At 35.6% G+C, this 19,559-nt stretch overlaps 1 protein-coding gene across 1 annotated transcript in view; it reads left to right on the forward strand.

The window, feature by feature from the left end:
* CFAP47 (cilia and flagella associated protein 47) overlaps positions 1–19,559 on the forward strand; it is a 931,170-nt gene that overhangs the window by 94,483 nt on the left and 817,128 nt on the right. Inside the window, exons 16-18 of the mRNA XM_074210630.1 lie at positions 5,896–6,026; positions 9,121–9,243; positions 16,230–16,361. Of these exons, the coding sequence (XP_074066731.1) occupies positions 5,896–6,026; positions 9,121–9,243; positions 16,230–16,361 (386 nt within the window). The remainder of the gene's footprint in view (positions 1–5,895; positions 6,027–9,120; positions 9,244–16,229; positions 16,362–19,559) is intronic.

Below are 19,559 nucleotides of genomic sequence, written 5' to 3' on the forward strand. Positions count from 1 at the left end.
GGGATGTATGGATTATATCATATTATAGTTAGGTATATTTCTAACTAGTTGATTGACAGGAAACAGAGTAGTAACCTTCTCCCCAACCCCCATTAAAATAGAAGGAGATTTCTTGTATTGCGCCTTAATCATCTTTCCTTGGACCTATGCTTTTAAGTTTTTTTCTTTTGATTTCATTTGTGATTTTATTGGCATGGGGAATTATTGATTGGCTTAGTTTTTCTCTACCTAGTCAGATTGGCCAAAATATTTTAGTCTTATAAAACTGCCTGAGGGCACTGAAAAATTAAGACCTGACCCAGGTTCTCAGACTGGGTATGTATCAAAATTGACATTTCCATCTTGGTTTTCCAGTCATCTCTCTTCCTACTGTACCATGTCATCTCTAGGTGATTAATATACCCCCCCCCCCCAGCATTTGTATGAAAGTATAACTAGCATGCTGGGTGTATGGGTTGCTAAAGGATGACCCTTAACCTCTGACATGAGAATTTTAGGGCTGCTTTCTACTTTTGGTGTCCACCTGCTACTCTCACCTGTGGCTCTAAGAAACTCAGCTGTCTCACTCTAGTGAAACCATTTCATCAGATGGGCTGGGGCTAATCAAGGGACCTCAAATGTGTCAGTGAATTTGGAAGGATATCTACCTCAAGCATTTCCTGGTAGAATAGGTGATATAAACACTTTATTCCAATGGGTCATGAAGATGGTGGAAACAGATACTGTGGAACACACTGAGGTTTTAGCTAGACAGCAATAATGTCAGGGTCATCCTCATCCTAAGCCATTCTCAGCTATCTTTACTTTTATCTTGCCACTGGACTTTGATGACTGGAAAAAAGAGTGAGGTTAAATGATTTCACAAAACTCTGCCTTATTTAAATCCAATTCATTTTGTCATTTGAACCTACCTTGAAATCCTTTGATGATGGGCAAATGATGAAGGAGCAGATATGGACACACTGGTATACACACAAGCAACCCAAGTCATAGGGTTGTCTTCTCACTGGACTGAAGCAATAGTGGGATTAGGCAGCCCCCAGATATCTGTGTAGATTTTTTTTTAAGGATTGTGAAAGGGGCTAGGAAAGGTGTCCTAAAAATTATCAGCTTCACCTAACCAACCCTGACCTGCTCAACATAGTAGATGGTGAGCCCATAATGTGACTGAAATACAAAAAGGTATAATAACTTTTGTAAAGATGATCTCACTTACCACTGGTACAGGAAATATGTGCATTCTTATAGATAATATGAAATCCAGTAGAACTGTAAGACAAACAGCTCTTGTAGAAAGAGAACTCTCAGCAAGTATTACATCTAAATAATAGCCCTGAGTGAAACAAAGGTAGTAAATGATGGTCAGCTGGATACATGGTATTTTGGAATGACTACATTGATGGGGCCATGAAACTGGTATAGGTTTTGCAATCAGACCTAATCTTGTCAACAAGCTTGTATGTTTTCCAAAAGGAATGAACAACCAGATGATGATAATGCAATTCATTACATTGCAGAAAAAATGCCACACCACTGTCATCAATGAGTATGCTTTCACTAAGATGACCCCTGATGAGTGCAAAGAAAAACTTTATAAGGACTGGACACCTTCATCATTAATATGCCAAATGAAAACAAACTTATGATTCTGGGTGACATTAATTTCAGATTAGACACAGACCATCAGACATGGCAAGGAATCCTGGGGAGGAATGGAATCAGAAACAGCTATAGTGGGGATCATTTGCTGCTGAAGACTTGTGCATATCACCCCCATCTGGTCTTCTGTTTGCTTTAAAGCAATAAAACTTGTGAGGGATGTTCCCTCACAAGCATACACATTTAATAGATAATTATTGTAAGCAGAAACAACAAACAAGAAGCGAGAATGATGATCTTATCCTTATCCTCTGGAAGCTAAGCATTCACATTCAACAAAGAGATGGCTCCAGGGTGAGAAGACTATCAGTAGATTAGAACACTTCTCCACGCATGAACAGATTGTTGTTAACTTGAAGAGAAAACTGAGCCAACAATGGAGCAAAAAAAAAAAGTTGGCAACTTTTAGAGATTTCTTGTACAGCACAGAACTCTCAAAAACATCAGAACTGGTTTGATAACAACGATGGGGAAAATTCAGAAGTTACTAAATGAAAATGTAAACTTCACAGAGTTTACCAGCAGTATAGTTTCTTTCTCTTAAGGAGGCAGAATTTAACTCCATCAGAAGTAAAGTCCAAGTGAAACTTAAGAGATGCAGGATTCTTAACTCAGTAAGAAAGCAGATGAAATTCAGTGTTGTGCTGATAGTAACAATCTACAGCACTTTTATGATGTTCTGAGGGCTGTTTAGGGGTCAAAGACTTTTGGTGTATCCCAACTACTCAGCAAGGATGCAGCCACATTTTTTTTTTTGGCATGGCAATTGGGTTTAAGTGACTTGCCTAGGGTTACACAGCTAGTAAATGTCAAATGTCTGAGGTGGGACTTGAACTCAGGTCCTCTTGACTCTAGGGCTGGTGCTTTATCTACTGCACCACCAAGTTGTCCCTAGTCATATTGATTAGTAATAAGGACATGATACTGGAGATGGAATGAACAATTCCATAATGTTCTCAAAAGACTATCATCAACCAACTCTTTATCTCAGGTTGAATTCAATCCTTTTCTAGACAAAACTAAAAGGTTTTTTTTTAAAATTTGTTTTTCCCAATTACATGCAAGGATAGTTTCCCCATTCATTTTTTTTTTTTAGGTTTTTGCAAGGCAAACAGAGTTAAGTGGCTTGCCCAAGGTCACACAGCTAGGTAATTATTAAGTGTCTGAGACTGGATTTGAAACCAGGTACTCCTGACTCCAGGGCTGGTGCTTTATCCACTACGCCACCTAGCTGCCCCTCCATTCATTCTTTTGCAAGCTTTTGCATTTTTCTACCACCCTCCTTTCTCTCCCCCTCCCTATGGCAAAAAACAATCTGATATGTTGTACCTTATTTCCATATTGGTCATGTTATGAAAGAAGAATTAGAACTAAGGGAGGAAAAAAACCATGAGAGAAGGGAAAAAATATAAAAGAAATAAAAAAAAGTGAAGATAGTATTCTTTGCTCTATATTCAGACTCCATTTTTCGCAGGATGTAGATGGCATTTATAACAGCCTGTCAGAATTGTCCTTCATCATTGAGGAACTGAGTTCATTTTAGTTGATCATCTTACAATGTTGCTGTTTATGTATTAAATGTTCTCCTGGTTCTGCTCATTTCACTCAGCATCAGTTTTTGAAAATCTTTCAAGGTTTTTTAAAGTCTGGCTGTTCATAATATTCATATACTGTAATGTTTTCAATCATTTCCCAATTGATGTATTGTCTCTCAATTTCCAATTCTTTGCCACTATAAAGCAAGCTGCTATAAATATTTTTGTACATGTGGGTCTTTCCCCTTTTTTTATGATCTCTTGGAGACATAGACCTAGTGGTGTTGTTGAATCAGAGAATATGTACAGTTTGAAGAAACGGTTTTGAATGCCATTAGACTCCTCTTATGTGGCAGTATTTCAGCATAGATTTATAAGATAGAGGGTTCACTGCTCATACAATAACTGACTGAAATCTTCCAGATTATGTGGCAAGAGGAGATTATCCCACAGGTGTTCAAGGCTGCTTTCACTGTCCATATCTATGAAGGAAAGGAAATAGATTGTCCTGGACTATCACAGAGTATCTCTCTTTTAATCACTGTCAACAAGGTTCTTGTAAGTCCTAATTAATAATCTGATTCTTACCTGGAAGACAGTCATCTGCCAGAGAGCCTGTGTGGCTTTAGAAATACCAAGGAATGGTCAATATAGTGTTTACTACCTGATAGCTTCAGAGAAAAACCAGGAGCAGAGCAGAGGTCTGTATGCAATATTTCTTGATTTGACTAGGGCCTTTGATACTGTCACTTGTGAGTTTTTAATGAAAGATAATGGTAAAATTTGGTTGCCTGGAGAATTTAACCAGGATTGTATGCCAGTTCCATGATGGCATGCTTTTATAGGGTCTGGATCATGGATGATGCTCTCCCACTTTCCCCACCACAAAAGGAGTGAAGCAAGGCTTTGTGCTTGCTTCCAATGCTTTTTTAGTATGATGTTTTTAGTAATGTTTTTAGATGCCTCCAAAAAGGTCAAAAAAGGCATCAAGGTCTACCACATTGATGGTGAATTATTTAATTAAAAAGGCTACAAGGGAGATTGGGACATGACTTTTTGTTTCAAGATGAACAAAACAGTCATTTTCCATGATCCATGAGACCCATTTTTAAGGGGGAGGGATAGGAGGTTCCTTATTTATTTATTTATTTATCTATTTATTTATTTATTTATTTTTTGGCTTTCACAAGGCAATGAGGTTAAGTGATAGTCACACAGCTAGGTAATTATTAAGTGTCTGAGGTCAAATTTGAACTCAGATCCTCCTGACTCCAGGGTCAGTGCTCTATCCACTACACCACCTAACTGTCCAGGGTAGGAAATTCTTTTTTTGGTGGGGGGAGGCAATGGGGTTAAGTGGCTTGTCCAAGGCCACACAGCTAGGTTAATTATTAAGAGTCTGAGGTTGGATTTGAACTCAGGTACTACTGACTCCAGGGCTGGTGGTCTATCCACTCCACCACCTAGTCACCCAGGGTAGGAAATTCTTGACAAAGATACTGAGTGGTTTGCCATTACCTTCTCCAGCTCATTTTTTTAGTAGTAGTTTATTTATTTTTATGTTTTTTTTTCAAGGCAAATGGGGTTAAGTGGCTTGCCCAAGGCCACACAGCTAGGTAATTATTAAGTGTCTGAGGTCTGATTTGAACTCAGGTACTCCTGACTCCAGGCCTGGTACTCTATCCTCTGAGCCACCTAGCTGCCCCTCTCCAGCTCATTTTACAGATGAGAAAGCTGAGGTAAACAAAGTTAAGTGACTTGCCCAGGATCACAAAGCTAGTGAATTATACAAACCATATATGCAACTATCAGTTACAGCAAATAGAGAAATTTTGAAAGTTGTGGACAAGTTCACTTACCTTGACAGTTTATTTTCAAGGAATATATACATAGATGGTAAAGTTTATGCTAGCTCAAAAGACTGCAAAGGAAAGTGTGGAAGAAAAGAGCTATTAGTTGCCTTTCAAACTGAAGATCTACAGAGCCATTGACTTCATTGTTGTATGATTATGAAAGCTGGACAGTTTACCTGTACCATTCTGGGGAAATTGAATCACTTCAATTTGAATTATCTTAGAAGGATTCTGAAGATCACCTGTAAGATAAAGAGAATGAGGTCCTTTCTTAAGCAGAACTACCAAGCATTCAAATTCTACAGCAGAGAATGTAACTCGTATAGAATGGCCACATTGGTTAAACACCAAATGAAAGTTTGCCTAAAAAGATTATTTTATGGAGAACTCAAACAGGGCAAGTGCTCACATGGTGGTCAGAAGCAATACAAGAATACACTTAAAAGTATCTGAAGAATTTAGGAATTAATTGTTAGACATGGGAGACCCTGGCACAAGACCACATCAAAGAAGGCTCTGTGCTTTATGAGTAAAAAAGAACTTGCAATAGTGCAAAACAAATGTAAGGTGTGCAAATTTAGAGATATCTTCAATCCAAATGTTCACATGGGCCATGATAGAGCCTTTGGAGCTCATACTGGTTTGATCAGGCACAGTTGGACACACAATATATTGACCTGAAATAGTGATGTCATTTTGGGCCTCTTCAGTTAGAAAAGACAGCTTTAGGTGGAATCCTCATCTCTTTTTCAACTCTGGAAATCCTATGAATTTTAGTATTGAAAACTAAAATAAGAAAACAAAAGTAGTGGTTAATAGCTAATTATCCTTCCATACTATATATACAGGTACTGTAGAAGGATACTCAGCACTGGATTGTGAAGTGACCTGGGAAGCAACTTACAGCTCTCCAGAAAAAGGCCAGTTCTTCCTTCAAGTGTGTAATGGAAACACAGTGCGGCTAGATTGTTCAGTGAAGGTAATGCCTTTTCATTGATATATCCACCTTTTGTGCAGGGTTTAGTTGGAGTTTATTATTAGTAGATTTGTTATTTGCTGGTTCACATTCCTATGTGATCCACAATGTCATTCCTAATACAGGTCCAATCTTGTCATTACTCAATAAATTACAGGGCAGCTAGGTGGCACAGTGGATAGAGCATTGGCCTTTAATTCAGGAGGATGGGATTTCGAATCTGATGTCATACATTAAACTAAAATGATTTTCTTTTGCCTCCAGGATAAGATACTAAATGTTCTGTTTGTCATTTAAAGCCTTAATAAGCTACTTCATCTTCTACCTTTCTAGTCACCTTAAACTTTGTTCCCTACAACATACTCTTCAATTAAGTGACTCCACATATTGATTCTGAGCATTTTTCTCTAGCATTTCCCCCCCCCTTTTCTAGAATTCTCTCCTTCTTCCAAAGGGCCTATTGAATTCCTTGGATTCTTTTACATCCCAATTAAAATCTCATCTTTTACTGGAAGACTTTTTAAAACTCTTTTAATTTTAATATTTTCCTTCTAATAATTATTTCCAATTTATTTTGTATATAGCTTGCTTTATATATATATATATTTATTTCTATGTCATCTCCCCTTTAAAATTGTAAACTGCTCTTTGACGACAGGGATTCTTTTTCCTCTCTTTATATCCCCAGAACTTAGCCCAAAGCACTTGATAAATGTTTATTGATTGATTAATTGATTCTCATCTACTGAAATCATGCATTGCTTTTTCTTTAGTCCTCTTCAGAAGTGGAATTTCATTAAACATTTTCAGGAAAAAAAAGTAGTGAAAGTACTTGAGGGAATTGTTTTCAAAAAAGTGGGACTCCAACTTTCTTCTTTTTTTTTTCCTTCTTAGGTTTCTTTAAACTCAAGTAATACTTAAGTTTACTTGTTCTGAATCCCCAAATCATTTTCTCTGCTGTTGAGGACTTATAAAATAGGTCAAAAGTATTGCTGTGAGTTCCCATATTTTTCAGTCACATCTCTCTTAGCTTTCATTATCCATCCTCTCCTAAAAATCTTGTTACATAATTGATTGTCCCTTACTTGCAATGAATACCATAGGATGGACACACATACAAGCTAGCAATATCCTAAAGAGGTATCTGAATTTGGAGAATCACAGGAAAAATTTTAAAATATAAAAACCAACTAATGAAAAGTCACTCCAGAAACCAGATTCAGATTAGAAATATAGTTCAGTGCCCTCCCAGAGAGTAGTAATGAAAGCGAGGGAATATTTGGATGTCAGTAGTTTATACTTGGCAATAGGTATGCATAACTATAGCCATATCACTCATTAGCTGTTCCATAATTAATTTGCAGTCTTTTCTTTTCATCTTGTCACTTTGCTGTCAAGAGGGGCCACAGATAGCCACATTTGCAGAAGCAGACTGGTGGGCTGCCTCAACCTCAGCCATCTCATAGAGACCTTTCTTCATCCGGCCCTTAAGAATACAGAAATGCTAATCAGGTTTTCTTTGACCCAGTAGATAAGCAGTGGACAATGGTCTCCAGAATTCTGTTATTTACATACACAAACCCACAGATAATATGTATCTATAATGAAAATATACCTGTGCATACAAAACACCCAGTCCAATGCTTCATCATGATGTAAAGATGATGTCAATGACAGATCCTGTGAAACTAGAAATGCTTTGAATATTAACTCAGTTATAGATTGTGTGCCTGTCAATCAAGGATCAACCTGGTCAAACAGAGGAATAATGTCATAGAGGAAGCTGTGAATTTAAATTCAGGAGACTGGAGTACTAGTACTATATTCACTACCACATTATTTAGCTATGCACTGGGAATCTTTAAATCACTTAACTTTTTTTTTTCCTAGATAACTTTTTCTTATGGACCTGGTAAGCTTCAACAGATATGAGCATTAATTTCCATGTAAAAAAGATCCAGAAAAAGAGAAGGGGATTACATGTGAAAATCAAACTTAGAAAAACTGCATGATCAGTTTTTAAAAAGCATATATCAAATTTGACATGATAGTACTATAGCAATCATTGCCTTTCTGATCTGTGTCTCCTTTAAACCTTCCTTCTGCTCTCTTCTTAAAGAAGATATTTCATTGATATTTTATCTTTCCTCCTTTTCTGCATTTCTATCAACACTTCCCCTGATGCTTTCTTCTTCAGATTAAGTTCCTACCTTATAACACAAATAACTAGTCAATCCCCTCCCCTCAATCTATGTCATATTGTTCATTTTAAAAAATGTATGTCTTGCTCAATAACTACAGTCCATTAACTCCCCAAAACTTAATTGTTATCTCTTTGTAAATAATCCTCAAATCTATTTATCCAGCCCTAACCTCTCCTATTCTCTTAGCTGACATTTCCAACTGCCTATTGGACATTTTGAACTATATGTCCCAGAGACATATTAAACTCAATCTATGCAAACGAAACTCATTTTCTAGCTAAATTTCCTATTATTTTCTGGGGCACCGTCTTTCCAATTACCTAAGCTTGCAAGCTAGATTTGTTTTGAGAATTTTTTCCTTCCTCTCTCACTCGCTTTCTCCCTCCCTCCCTCCCTTCCTCCTTCCCTTCCTCCCTCCCTCCCTTCCTCCTTCCCTCCCTCCTTCCCCTCCTTCCCCCTCTCTTTCCCCCTCCCTTTCCCCCACCCTTCCCCTCCCTTTCCTCCTCCCTTTCCCCTCCCCTTTCCTCCCTCCCCCTCCCTTCCTTGTCTAATCCTCTTTATTTTATAGATGAAACCTTATGAGATTGGTTAAGTGACTTGATGATAGTCACAGCCATCTTCAATTAAATGTTAGAGTTGAGCTTTGAACACAGATCCTTTGATTACAAACACAATACATTTTTCCTTGTACCACACTGCCTCTCAACCTATTTGGTTTCAATCTTTCTTTTTAGTCATAACTCTGCTTTAATACATATCATATATTAATGAATCATGATTATTTTTGAGGGAAATGTCTGATTAATATATATATATATATATATATATGCTATATTGATTGAGAGGAATTTACTTGTTTTCCTTTTTTTTACTTTTCTTCATATTAATATTAGATCATTCCTGCTAAAGTTGTGCTATTGAGTCATCATATACTATTTGAGAATTGTTCTCAAGGTTTAACAACAACAAAGAAAACGGTTCTGCAAAATGTTGGTCTCTATCATGCTTACTTCAAGGCAAGTGATCTTTACACCTTAATAATCTTCCTTCAAGGTAGGATTATTGGTTCTATTTTTTTCACTGGGTTTAAGGTAGATTAAAATTAATTTAAAATGTTTATGTGAATTCTAGGAATTTTATTCTTTTTTTTTTTTTTTAAGTTCTTGCCAGGCAATGGGGTTAAGTGGCTTGCCCAAAGCCACACAGCTAGGTAATTATTAAATGTCTGAGGTCGGATTTGAACTCAGGTTCTACTGACTCCAGGGCTGGTGCTCTATCCACTGTACCACCTAGCTGCCCCTAGGAATTTTATTCTTAATAATTTTTTTTTTAAGAAATACAGTGAACTTTGAATCAGGAGAAGCTTGGGTTTGAATTTGCTTATTCTTAGAATTCAAGAGTTGTCCTGAATTTCAGAGGCTACCTGGTCCAATTGATGGTTCAAAGTAAAAGATATTTAACTAAACAGTAGAGCAAAAACAAATGACAAGGGAAACATTTCCTCGTACATACTGGGGTACATTTCTCCCATCAATTCTCTTGTTCCTGATTATCAAAAGTGAGCATAGGCAGATGTGGTCAGAAAATATAGGTGCAGCCAGAACAAAATGTGAACATGGTGGAGAGTGGGTAGGTGAGTGGGTGTGAGGTGGAACCCTTCTGTCTCAAATGAGGTCTACTGCTAGTAAGCTGGCTTGCCCCAGAATTACTGAGGTCCTCTGCTGCTCAGGTGGTACCATAACGCTTCAAGCTCTTGTGTTTGCAAAGTGCACTGTTTTCTCCTTTGAACTGTCTTCTGGTCCTCAGTGGGAGACTTGATCCTCTACAGGCTCCCACTGGTCAGCTGGCTCTCCTGTAGTCCTCTCTACTCTCTGCTGTCATCTACTGATAATGCTTTTTAGTTCTAAAAAGAAGTCATAGTTCTTTCAGCACGTAACCTCAGGGGCCATCACCCTTTTGAGATACAAATACATTAGGCAAGCTGACAGGAAACCTCTAATTTAGGTTAAATCTGCTTTTTAGATCCATTATTTCCTAAACTGCCTCTCTTGAGCTCAGTAGACATTTTTGACTTAAGGTGAAAGCGCTATTTCCAAGTCCTACTCTCAATTGTGGTCCATGCAAATCACTGAATTCAGTTCAGCAAATATTTTTTAAATGACTATCTTGTACAATGTGCTGAACTAAGCTCTTAAACTACAAAGACAAAAATGAAATAATTTCTACCTTTGAGAAACTTAGGTTCAGGAAAGGGGAAGGGTACAATACATATATCAGTAAATACAAAGTACACACAAAATAATACAAAGTAGTTTCATTTGGAAGAGGATCATGGGGGAGATAGGAAAGGTTTCATATAGTTAAAAGGTGATACTTGAATGCTTTGAAAGAAGCTAGTGATTCTGTGTACTGGAAGGAGTAAATTTCAGATGTGAGGTATCACTTATGCAGACATGGAGGTAGGTGACAGAACAACTAGTTTAACCAAATTATAGAATATGTAAAAGGAATTTATAATATGTGGAAAGATAGAATGATGCTATAATAAGAATGACATTAAAAACAATACTATGATTTTGCATTTTACCTTCAAGGCAACAGAGAAACCTGGAAGAATTCTGAGAAGGGTGGTTGACATGATCAGATTTGTGATTTTGGGAGAGGAGTTTTATAACTTGGTGGAAGATGGATTGGATAGGGAAGAGACTTGAAGGCAGGGAGACCAGTTAAATGACTATTTGCAGTAATCCAGTCAAGTGAGAAGTGATGAGAACTAGAACTAGGCCATAAACTGTATGAATAGACAGAAAAGCAGTCTGTATTTAAGAAAAGTAGTGGAGGTAGAATTGAGGAAATTTAGCAAGGAACAGGATTTAGGGGAAAAATTGGAAGAAAAAAGAGTCAAAGATTTCAAAATTGTAAATCTCAGTTCTGTACTGCTTCACTCCCCTTCCCCCAAACAAAGCAAAACAAAACATCGAAAGGGACCTTGGTAGAACTGATGATATTTATTCAACTTTTGCATTAATAATTTTTAAATTCTTCCCTGAATGACTTATTCCTCTCAGCATCTGTTCTAAGCCTCCTCATTTCTTTTCAATCTACCTGAACCACTTCTACCCCTCCCTTTCTCAGAAGAGCATATTTGACCATCATGGGACTTCTTTTTCCAACACCCCAGTTCATCTCTCATTCAGATTCAATGAGGATCTTCCCTTCTTACTGGTTGTGCATCTGGTCCCCTCCAGATCCCTAGTAATTTCTATCCTTTGTCATCTGTCTTGCCTTGTCTCCCTAAGAATCCCAGGACCTCATCACCTACTCTTTCATGCTTTTGTTGTATTATAAGAACAATAGATTTTCCATTTGCTTATTTGAACTGTCCTAAATGGAAAATGTATTGTCTTCTTTAGCTTAAATAAGAATTTTTTGAGAGTAAAATTTGTCTCACCTTTTTTTGTTTTCCTTGTACTTAGTACAGTATCTGCCACATAAGCTGTGCTTAATAATTATTGTCATTAATATCATCATCACTATTCAATTCCATTCTCGTTAGAGTATCTCACCACTGAAAAACATTAATGTTATTTGTTGTCATTTCCCTCTTCTCTCTAATTCTATACTTCAAATCAATTCAATATCATCTATCCCCTTCCCAACCCCGATTTTCTTCTCCTTTACTCCAGACTTAGAGAAAAAAGATGTTTTCTCTTCTTTCAAACATCAACACCTCTATTTATGGACTGGATTGCATCCCTCTCACCTCTATTTGCTAATTTCATCCTCTTTCTTATCACTAGTTTCTTCACATTGTCTGAAAACATGCTAAGATTACTCCTATCTTAATTTATTTATTTTTTTTTTGGAGATTTCCTCAGGCTGCAAGTACTGTGACCACTCATGGGTCCAACCCCAATACTGATCTCCATGGAAGCTTTAACATGCTCCCTTTTCTTCTAACCTGGAATGATTTGTCTCTCTTTGGGTAACTTGGTGGTTCCCTAGGACAAGATGCTCAGAACATTGATGCCAAAATTAATGTGTGTGAATAGCCGATGGTTTCAGTCACACTAAGTTCACAACTCTTGATCACAAGAAATTCAGCAACCTCAGCCTTCACCAGTAGAAAGTGTGTATAAAATACATTAAATATAAATAAATAAAACACAAGTATTAAATCTTACCTGATAATCATTTTTAAAAAAAAAAATCCTTAATTTGTTCTTGTATCTTTACAAAGTACAATTCTTTATCTTTCTTTCATTCCACATAATCTTTTTTCAGGGGGGAGGTTGTAAGGCAATGGGATTAAATGACTTGGCCAAGGGCACACAGCTATTAAGTGGCTGAGGTCTCATTTGAACTCAGGTCCTCCTGACTCCAGGGATGGTGTTCTATCCACTGTGTCACCGAGATGCCCCCATTTTATATAATTTTTTACCACTTGGAAAAAGCAAGCAAACAAACAATTTAAAATTATTCTTTTAATTCTCTTTCCTTACATTGTCTTCTTGGACAAGTGTGAGAAGTGAGTGTGAGTTGAGAAACTGTTTGAATTTATTCATCACCCAAGTGATTCTACCTGTCTGACTATTCCTTTTTAGTCTCTTTTTCTAGATGACCTTCTTTGTTCTATGCCTTATATACTGGTAGACTTAAGAACTCTGTTCTGAGTCCTCTTGTCTTCTTTCTATATATTCACTTTCTAGGTGACTTCATTTCCCATGGATTTAAGTCTAACCTCTATACAGGTTACTTCCAAATCTACATCTAATTAAGGTTCTTTTCTGTGGCAGAAATTGTTTTAAGGGATAATGATACAGAAACAAAAAATGAAACTGAAGAAAATGTGTATGAGCAGAATTTAAAAATCCTAGGGACTAGGAATTGTAGAAAGTGGAGTACTTATGCTTGACTCTCAAAGGAAACTAGCTATTCCCAAAGGGATAGGTTAGGGGGAATACATTCCAGAGACTGGAGACAGTTTGTATAAAGACAAAGAAATAGGTGTTGTTATGTTATTTGTGAATAACAAAAAGACTGGTTTAGCTGGGACCATAGGGAGTATAAAAGGCAATAATGTATGATAAGGATCAAAAGCTAAATTGGAATTGACTTGTGAAGGACTTTAAATACTAAAACAAAGAATTTATATGTGTTCTTTGAGAGAATGAGACATTGGAGTTTACTGAGTAGGAACTGACATGGTTAGATCTATGCAGCTGTGTAGAGGATAAATGAGAGAGGAAATTTAGAAGACTTGAAATAGTGCAGATGGGAGCTGATGAGGATCTGAACTAGTAGGGAGGGTGATATGTGATAAAAGAAGAGGAAGAGATCTGATATTAAAATCTCAAGGTTTGACTCTGAATTGATAGGTGGGATGAGGGAGGGTGAAAAACTGAAGATGATTTTGAGGTTTTGATTCTATGAAGACTGAAAGAATGGTGGTGCCATTGAAAGAAACAGGAAAATATGAAAAATGAATGAGTTTTGTGGAAAAGATTTGTTGAGTCTGAGATGACTATGGCATATCTAAGTAAATGTGCAACAGAGTGTTCCTAATATGGGACACAAACTCATTAGGGACATTAGTCTTGATATAGATTTGGGGATCATCCTTCTCTCTGACCTCTAATATTAACATAGGTTAATGCTATCTGTTTTTACCCTTTTCTCTCCTCTCAAAGGAGTCTAAAAACCAGGGTTTTAGTCTCTTCTAGACTATGACAATGATCCATTAATTGTAGTCTTTGTGTTCAATCTCTCTCCCTCTCTCTGAACCATTTTCTGAATCGTTGCCAGAATGATAAGATCTAAAGTATGCATTATGCCACTCTTTTACTTTAGAATCTCCAGTGGCTCCCTTTTACTTCTAAATTTGTCTATTAGCCCCTTGAAATATGTCTCCAATCTACCTTCCCAGGATTATTAAACATTATTTTCCTTCACCCATTCTGTGTTCTCTAGACAAAAATGTCTTATTAGGTGTTCCTAGTACATAACATCCAATTTCTCATTCCTCTGATTTTTTTCACAATCTGTATCTAGTGCTCAGAATAGAGCATCTTCATCTTCTTGCAAAAACTCTGATCAAATGACTCATGTTGTATGATTCAATTGCCAAATGCCTTTCTTCTCTATCTCCCTACCCTTAATTACTTTTTATATATTCTATTTAACTATCTTTGAACATTCAATATGCCCTAAAACAGTTTTAAGGCAAACATAAGTTTAAGCTTGGTTGTTTTGTCTTTGTATCTCCTGTGCTTAATATGGTGCTCTGGCACAAAATAGGCACTTAATAAATATTTGTATATATGTTTATATTCATAATAATATAATATATGATATCAGAGAAAGAGAGAGTTTGATAAAGAAAAAATGATTGAAAAGGAACTCAATCTGCTTTGTATCAAAGGAAAGAGAGAACTAGACAGTGACTTTGGCCTTATTTTTTTTATTCCCATGTTTGTAGGTAAGTAGTTTGTGTGGCAATTACTATACTGCTAATCTTATGATTCTTTCTAATTCTTGTTAAGTGAGAATAAGGATAATTCACTGATAGGATTGCCAATTTGGCAATCTTAATTTAGGATGAGTGGAAGAGAAACAAAGGCAGAAAGAAAAAGGGAGCTTTAAGTCTGAGGTAGAGAGAAGTTGGGCAGACAAATGTGGTGCTTGTCTTTCATTCTTGGAGAAGACCTTGATATTAGGGAGGTGAGGTCGTGACAAGCACATGAAGTAGATTTAAGGGAGGGAGTAATATGCAGTCACCAGCCTCACTTTCTCCTCCTAAGCATCTGGGTCCAGTGGCCAGATATGCATCAGGACAATTGGAAATGGTCTTGGATATGAGGTGATCAGGCTTAAGTGACTTGCCCAGAGTCACACAGTTAGTATCAAGATTTGAGCTGAGATTTGATTTGAGCTCAGTTCCTCTTGACTCCATTTGCTCTATCCATTTTGTTCAGCTGCTCCAAAGTAAATATTTTTTTAAAATCCAATACAACATATTAATCAAAGGATTATTTCTGTAATCTTATTCAAAATCATTTTGCTTCTAGATGTAAACTTTTTTTGATGTTTCTTAGCTTTCTTAGTTTAGTTCTCTTTTATAATTACAATTTTTGAGTCAGCAAAAGAAAAAATGTTGAGGGGGAAATGTAATAATAATTTTCTCTTCTCCTTAGCATAATTAAGGTAAAACAAATTTATGAGTAAGGAAAATACATAGAAATGTGCACTTAACATAAGATTATTGATTGATAATGTTTGAATTATATAATAAATGAAAAAAATCTTTCTTTGGTTCTTCCATTGAGTTACTACTCAAATTTCTATATTTGATCCTTACCTTGTAAATAGAATTCAAAATTTAAAATCCTGTGTACAAATTTAAACACTCAATTTGAAGTATGATTCATATATATATATATATATATATGTATATATACATATATATATATATATGGTGCCAGGATATCTTTTTTATTCATTTTTTTAAAATGTTAGGATATCTTTTAGAATCTCTAATTTTTGATTTATCTTTCAAGTTTTGTTAATTTTAATAATTGTTAACTATTCTGCCCAAAATGGATTCTTTGAGAGCTAAGTAAGTTATTCCAGATATTCATCTTCAGAAATTCTAGCATCTTAAGTCAAATATTCTTTTCATTGACTTTCTGCAAATACAGATGTCAAGCTGGTACTCTGTTCTTGTTATCTGCCAAATAATAATATAGTAATTCTAGTAAATTTTGAATTTCTCTTTCCAAATGCATATACTGTGTTTTTCTTTGAATTAAAAAATGGTACCATTGATATTTCTTGATTAAGGATTCTTCTGTCAGAACTGGAATTCAGATTTATGGTTTGTAAGTGATGATTTGTTATATTAGTTATTTTTTTCTTGGCTCATGTAGTCCAACAAGTAATAGTTTGGAAAACTTCCCAAATAGTGATCTGAAAGGATAACATTTCCACAAATTTAAAATTTCAGATTTGTGACCAAGAGCTTCTGCCTTTCATTAAGATAACTCCATCTCATGGCATAATACCTGTAGGAGGCCTAACTTCACTTGATATTGCCTGCACACCATATTTTTCAGAGAGATTTGATACCAAAGCAAAGGTATGAGAATTTTCATTTATGATATTTAAAATATTATTACAGAATGACAAGAGCTATTTTTAACTATTTTGGAAAATATTGCTTTGTTGAATTTGAGTTTTGATTTCAGTATTTGTCTTACTTGTATGCTGAGAGTTTAGAGGAGAGCAAACTTGAGAACTGTAACAGGAATAATTTTAAGTAGCATTGATTGGTGATCTTGCCAGATTGTGAAGCTTAGCTATAGTTACTGCTAGTAACATCCAGAGGAAATTTTAATTAAGAGACATTTACTACACTTCTTTGCTCGCTATGCTTAGGATTGACAACTCTATAATCTTAACTCAGAATAATGGGGGACATAGAAAAGAAGGAAGGGGCAAGAAGTGGGTAGGGAGCTTTTAATTTTAAGGCTTCCCAAGAGAAGACCATAGGCTTCCTTCAGCCAGGGTAAGCAGCAGAATTCTGATTCTAGATCTTTAATAGGTATTTTTTGGACTGATGCAGCTGAAACATTTTCTGCTCTATCTGAAAACTTTTCTCATGGAAGAAGCCACTACTGGTTCACTTCCTATCAGTAACAATTGCCGCTGAGTGGAATATATAGTCTTTTAGTGAAACTGCAGAGATGCTAGACAAAAATTATTTAATTCAATCTGCCAGTGAAAAGGCTTTACTATATTCCAGCTCTGTACTGAACTCTGAGCCTACAAAGAAAGACAAAATTTGCATGGAAGGATCTTTTTTTCTGTGAAGTCCCCAATACTTTTGTGTTAATTCTAAATTGTTTAATTACTGAATAAATTGCAGGGAAAATCTGTATGACCTTAATGTCTAATGAAACATTCTATTACCTTATGTTCTGGGAATTATATAAATGAAATGAAATTACCTTGACTTTAAAAAATCCTTTTAAATGTACATTGAACAGATTAATAAAAAATTCTATCATGACAGATTATGATTTTATTAAATTGTGAAATGTTATAGTATATTGCTAACCTTTAACATGGTAATCAGCAACAGAATGAGAAAGAAATTAAACCAGTATGTTGATTATTTATCTGTAGGGAAAAATGACTTAATTGTATCCTTCAACTTTCCATAATAATTAATATTATTATGAAGCTTAAACTGGAAATCATTTGAATCTTAATAATTAAAAAAGGTCAAGTAATGAGTTTTTTATTGTTTATATTGTACTCTTTCTGACAAATAGGCTGCAGCCAGCTTCATTTAAACAATCCACTTTCAATGCACATTATCAGTTTAGTTCAAAGTCTGCTAACTCGATGTCTTCTACATGTACAGAATTAAAAGATAATAACAGTGATGACTTGAGTTTTGCCAAATTTTTTTCCATAGCAACCTTGTGAAGTAGATAATAAAAGTAAAATAACCCTAATTTTTAGCAAAGGTATCTGAATCTGGGAGAGGCAGATTGATTTTCTTGTTCGTGACTACATAATTTAATGATGTTTGTCCTTTGTTCTCTAGAAGACTATGGCGTCAGGGATATGGTGCCATGACATGCACATAAATTGGATTTGAGGGAGGGAGGGGAGGCTATGTTAAGTCATCAGCCTCACTTTCTCCTTCAGAGTCCTCTGAGTCCAGTGGCCAGACACAGATCAGAAAGACTGGAGATAGTCTTGGATGTGAGGCTGTAAGGGTTGTGACTTACCCAAGGTCACACAAATAGTTGGTGTCAAGTGTCTGAGGCCACATTTGAGCTCAGGTCCTCTTAACTCCAGGACAATCCACTATAACACTTAACTGCTCTATCCGGTGAGCTAAGTTCATTAGACTCCATCTCTTTCTAGTATATCATGCTGCCTTTCAGACTCATTTAGCAAAAAATTAAAAGTTCCTTTAGTGTTTTGTTGTATTTTTTTTTTTTAGTTTTTGCAAGGCAATGGGGTTAAGTGGCTTGCCCAAGGCCATTGTTGTAGTTTTTAAACTGAAAAGTTTTGTAAGGTATTATTGCATGATAAGTCAACCAATTATGTAATATTTAAAAAATTTATGAGACATTGTTTCTGGGTTATAATTTTATTAATAAGACTACAGTGCCATTAATAAGAGATGTCAGTGGCACTCTCAAATGCCAAAGACTCCCAGTGGTGGTAAATTTATATGTCTTGGAAGAGTGGGTATTCCTGAAGATGACAATCAACTCTGAATGGTTAACAATTAATGAGAAAATGAATATTATAATGAGAGGTGGGTTATATTACAAGGATGGTTTTGTGGTATATGATACCCAAATCTTGGTTTAAGAAAGATCTCAATTTCCATATAGCTACTCTGACAAAAGGGAGAATCCACATTATCCCAGACCTGTTTGAATAAACACAATAGGAGAAATACCATCCTTTAGCCCTTTAAGAAAGATTTCCCACACTGCTTGATTTCTGCATGAAAAAGAAGAAAAGGAGAAAGTTGTTGGTCCTGATTCAATGATTAGTTATTAATACAAGACGGAAATAATCATTTCTCTCAGTCAGAAGAATATTTAATCACATCTTATTTATTAAAAATTTTCAATAAACTAAATTTGTTTTGCATATAAAATTTACTTCGTTGAACGAATGAAGAAACATTTATATTACATCACTTTCCCCAGATTTCCATCTGATTTCTTAGCCCTGAGCTTTTTCTCTTATGGCTATGGGAAAATGAGTAGATTAGACTAGATGACTTCTGAAGTCACTTGCAGTTCTAGATATAATGATATTTTGATAATTCAATAAGTGCTTTGCATGCATCTCACATGAGCTAAAATAGACATTTATTTGGGAAAGACTGTTTTTAGCTTTTTTTCATATCACCAGTACTTAGCACATTCACCCAGCACCCATTATGTGTTTGCTAAATACTCATTGATTTGACTAGATTTGATATGCAACATTTTTAAGAAATCATTATTATATTGATTTTCTTTCAGTGGGAAGAAAAATGATAAATTAAGTATTTATTTGGTTTAACTTTGAAGAAAACATTGAATAATTTTTTTTGGTGAAATTTATCAAGGAAGCATAGTCAAATGAATAAGTAGCTCCACAAGTCCTTAGCTATTTTAATTTGGGATGGTGTCTATGAGACTATAGGAACATTACATTTTTCTGTGTTTCATTTCTTTCTGACTTGTCTTATTCACAAATAGATGTCTGACACTTACTGGATACCTAATAAATGCTAACTGACTATGACTATGAC

The sequence above is a fragment of the Macrotis lagotis genome, chromosome 1 (assembly GCF_037893015.1).
Source record: "Macrotis lagotis isolate mMagLag1 chromosome 1, bilby.v1.9.chrom.fasta, whole genome shotgun sequence".
Taxonomy (NCBI): Eukaryota; Metazoa; Chordata; class Mammalia; order Peramelemorphia; family Peramelidae; genus Macrotis; species Macrotis lagotis.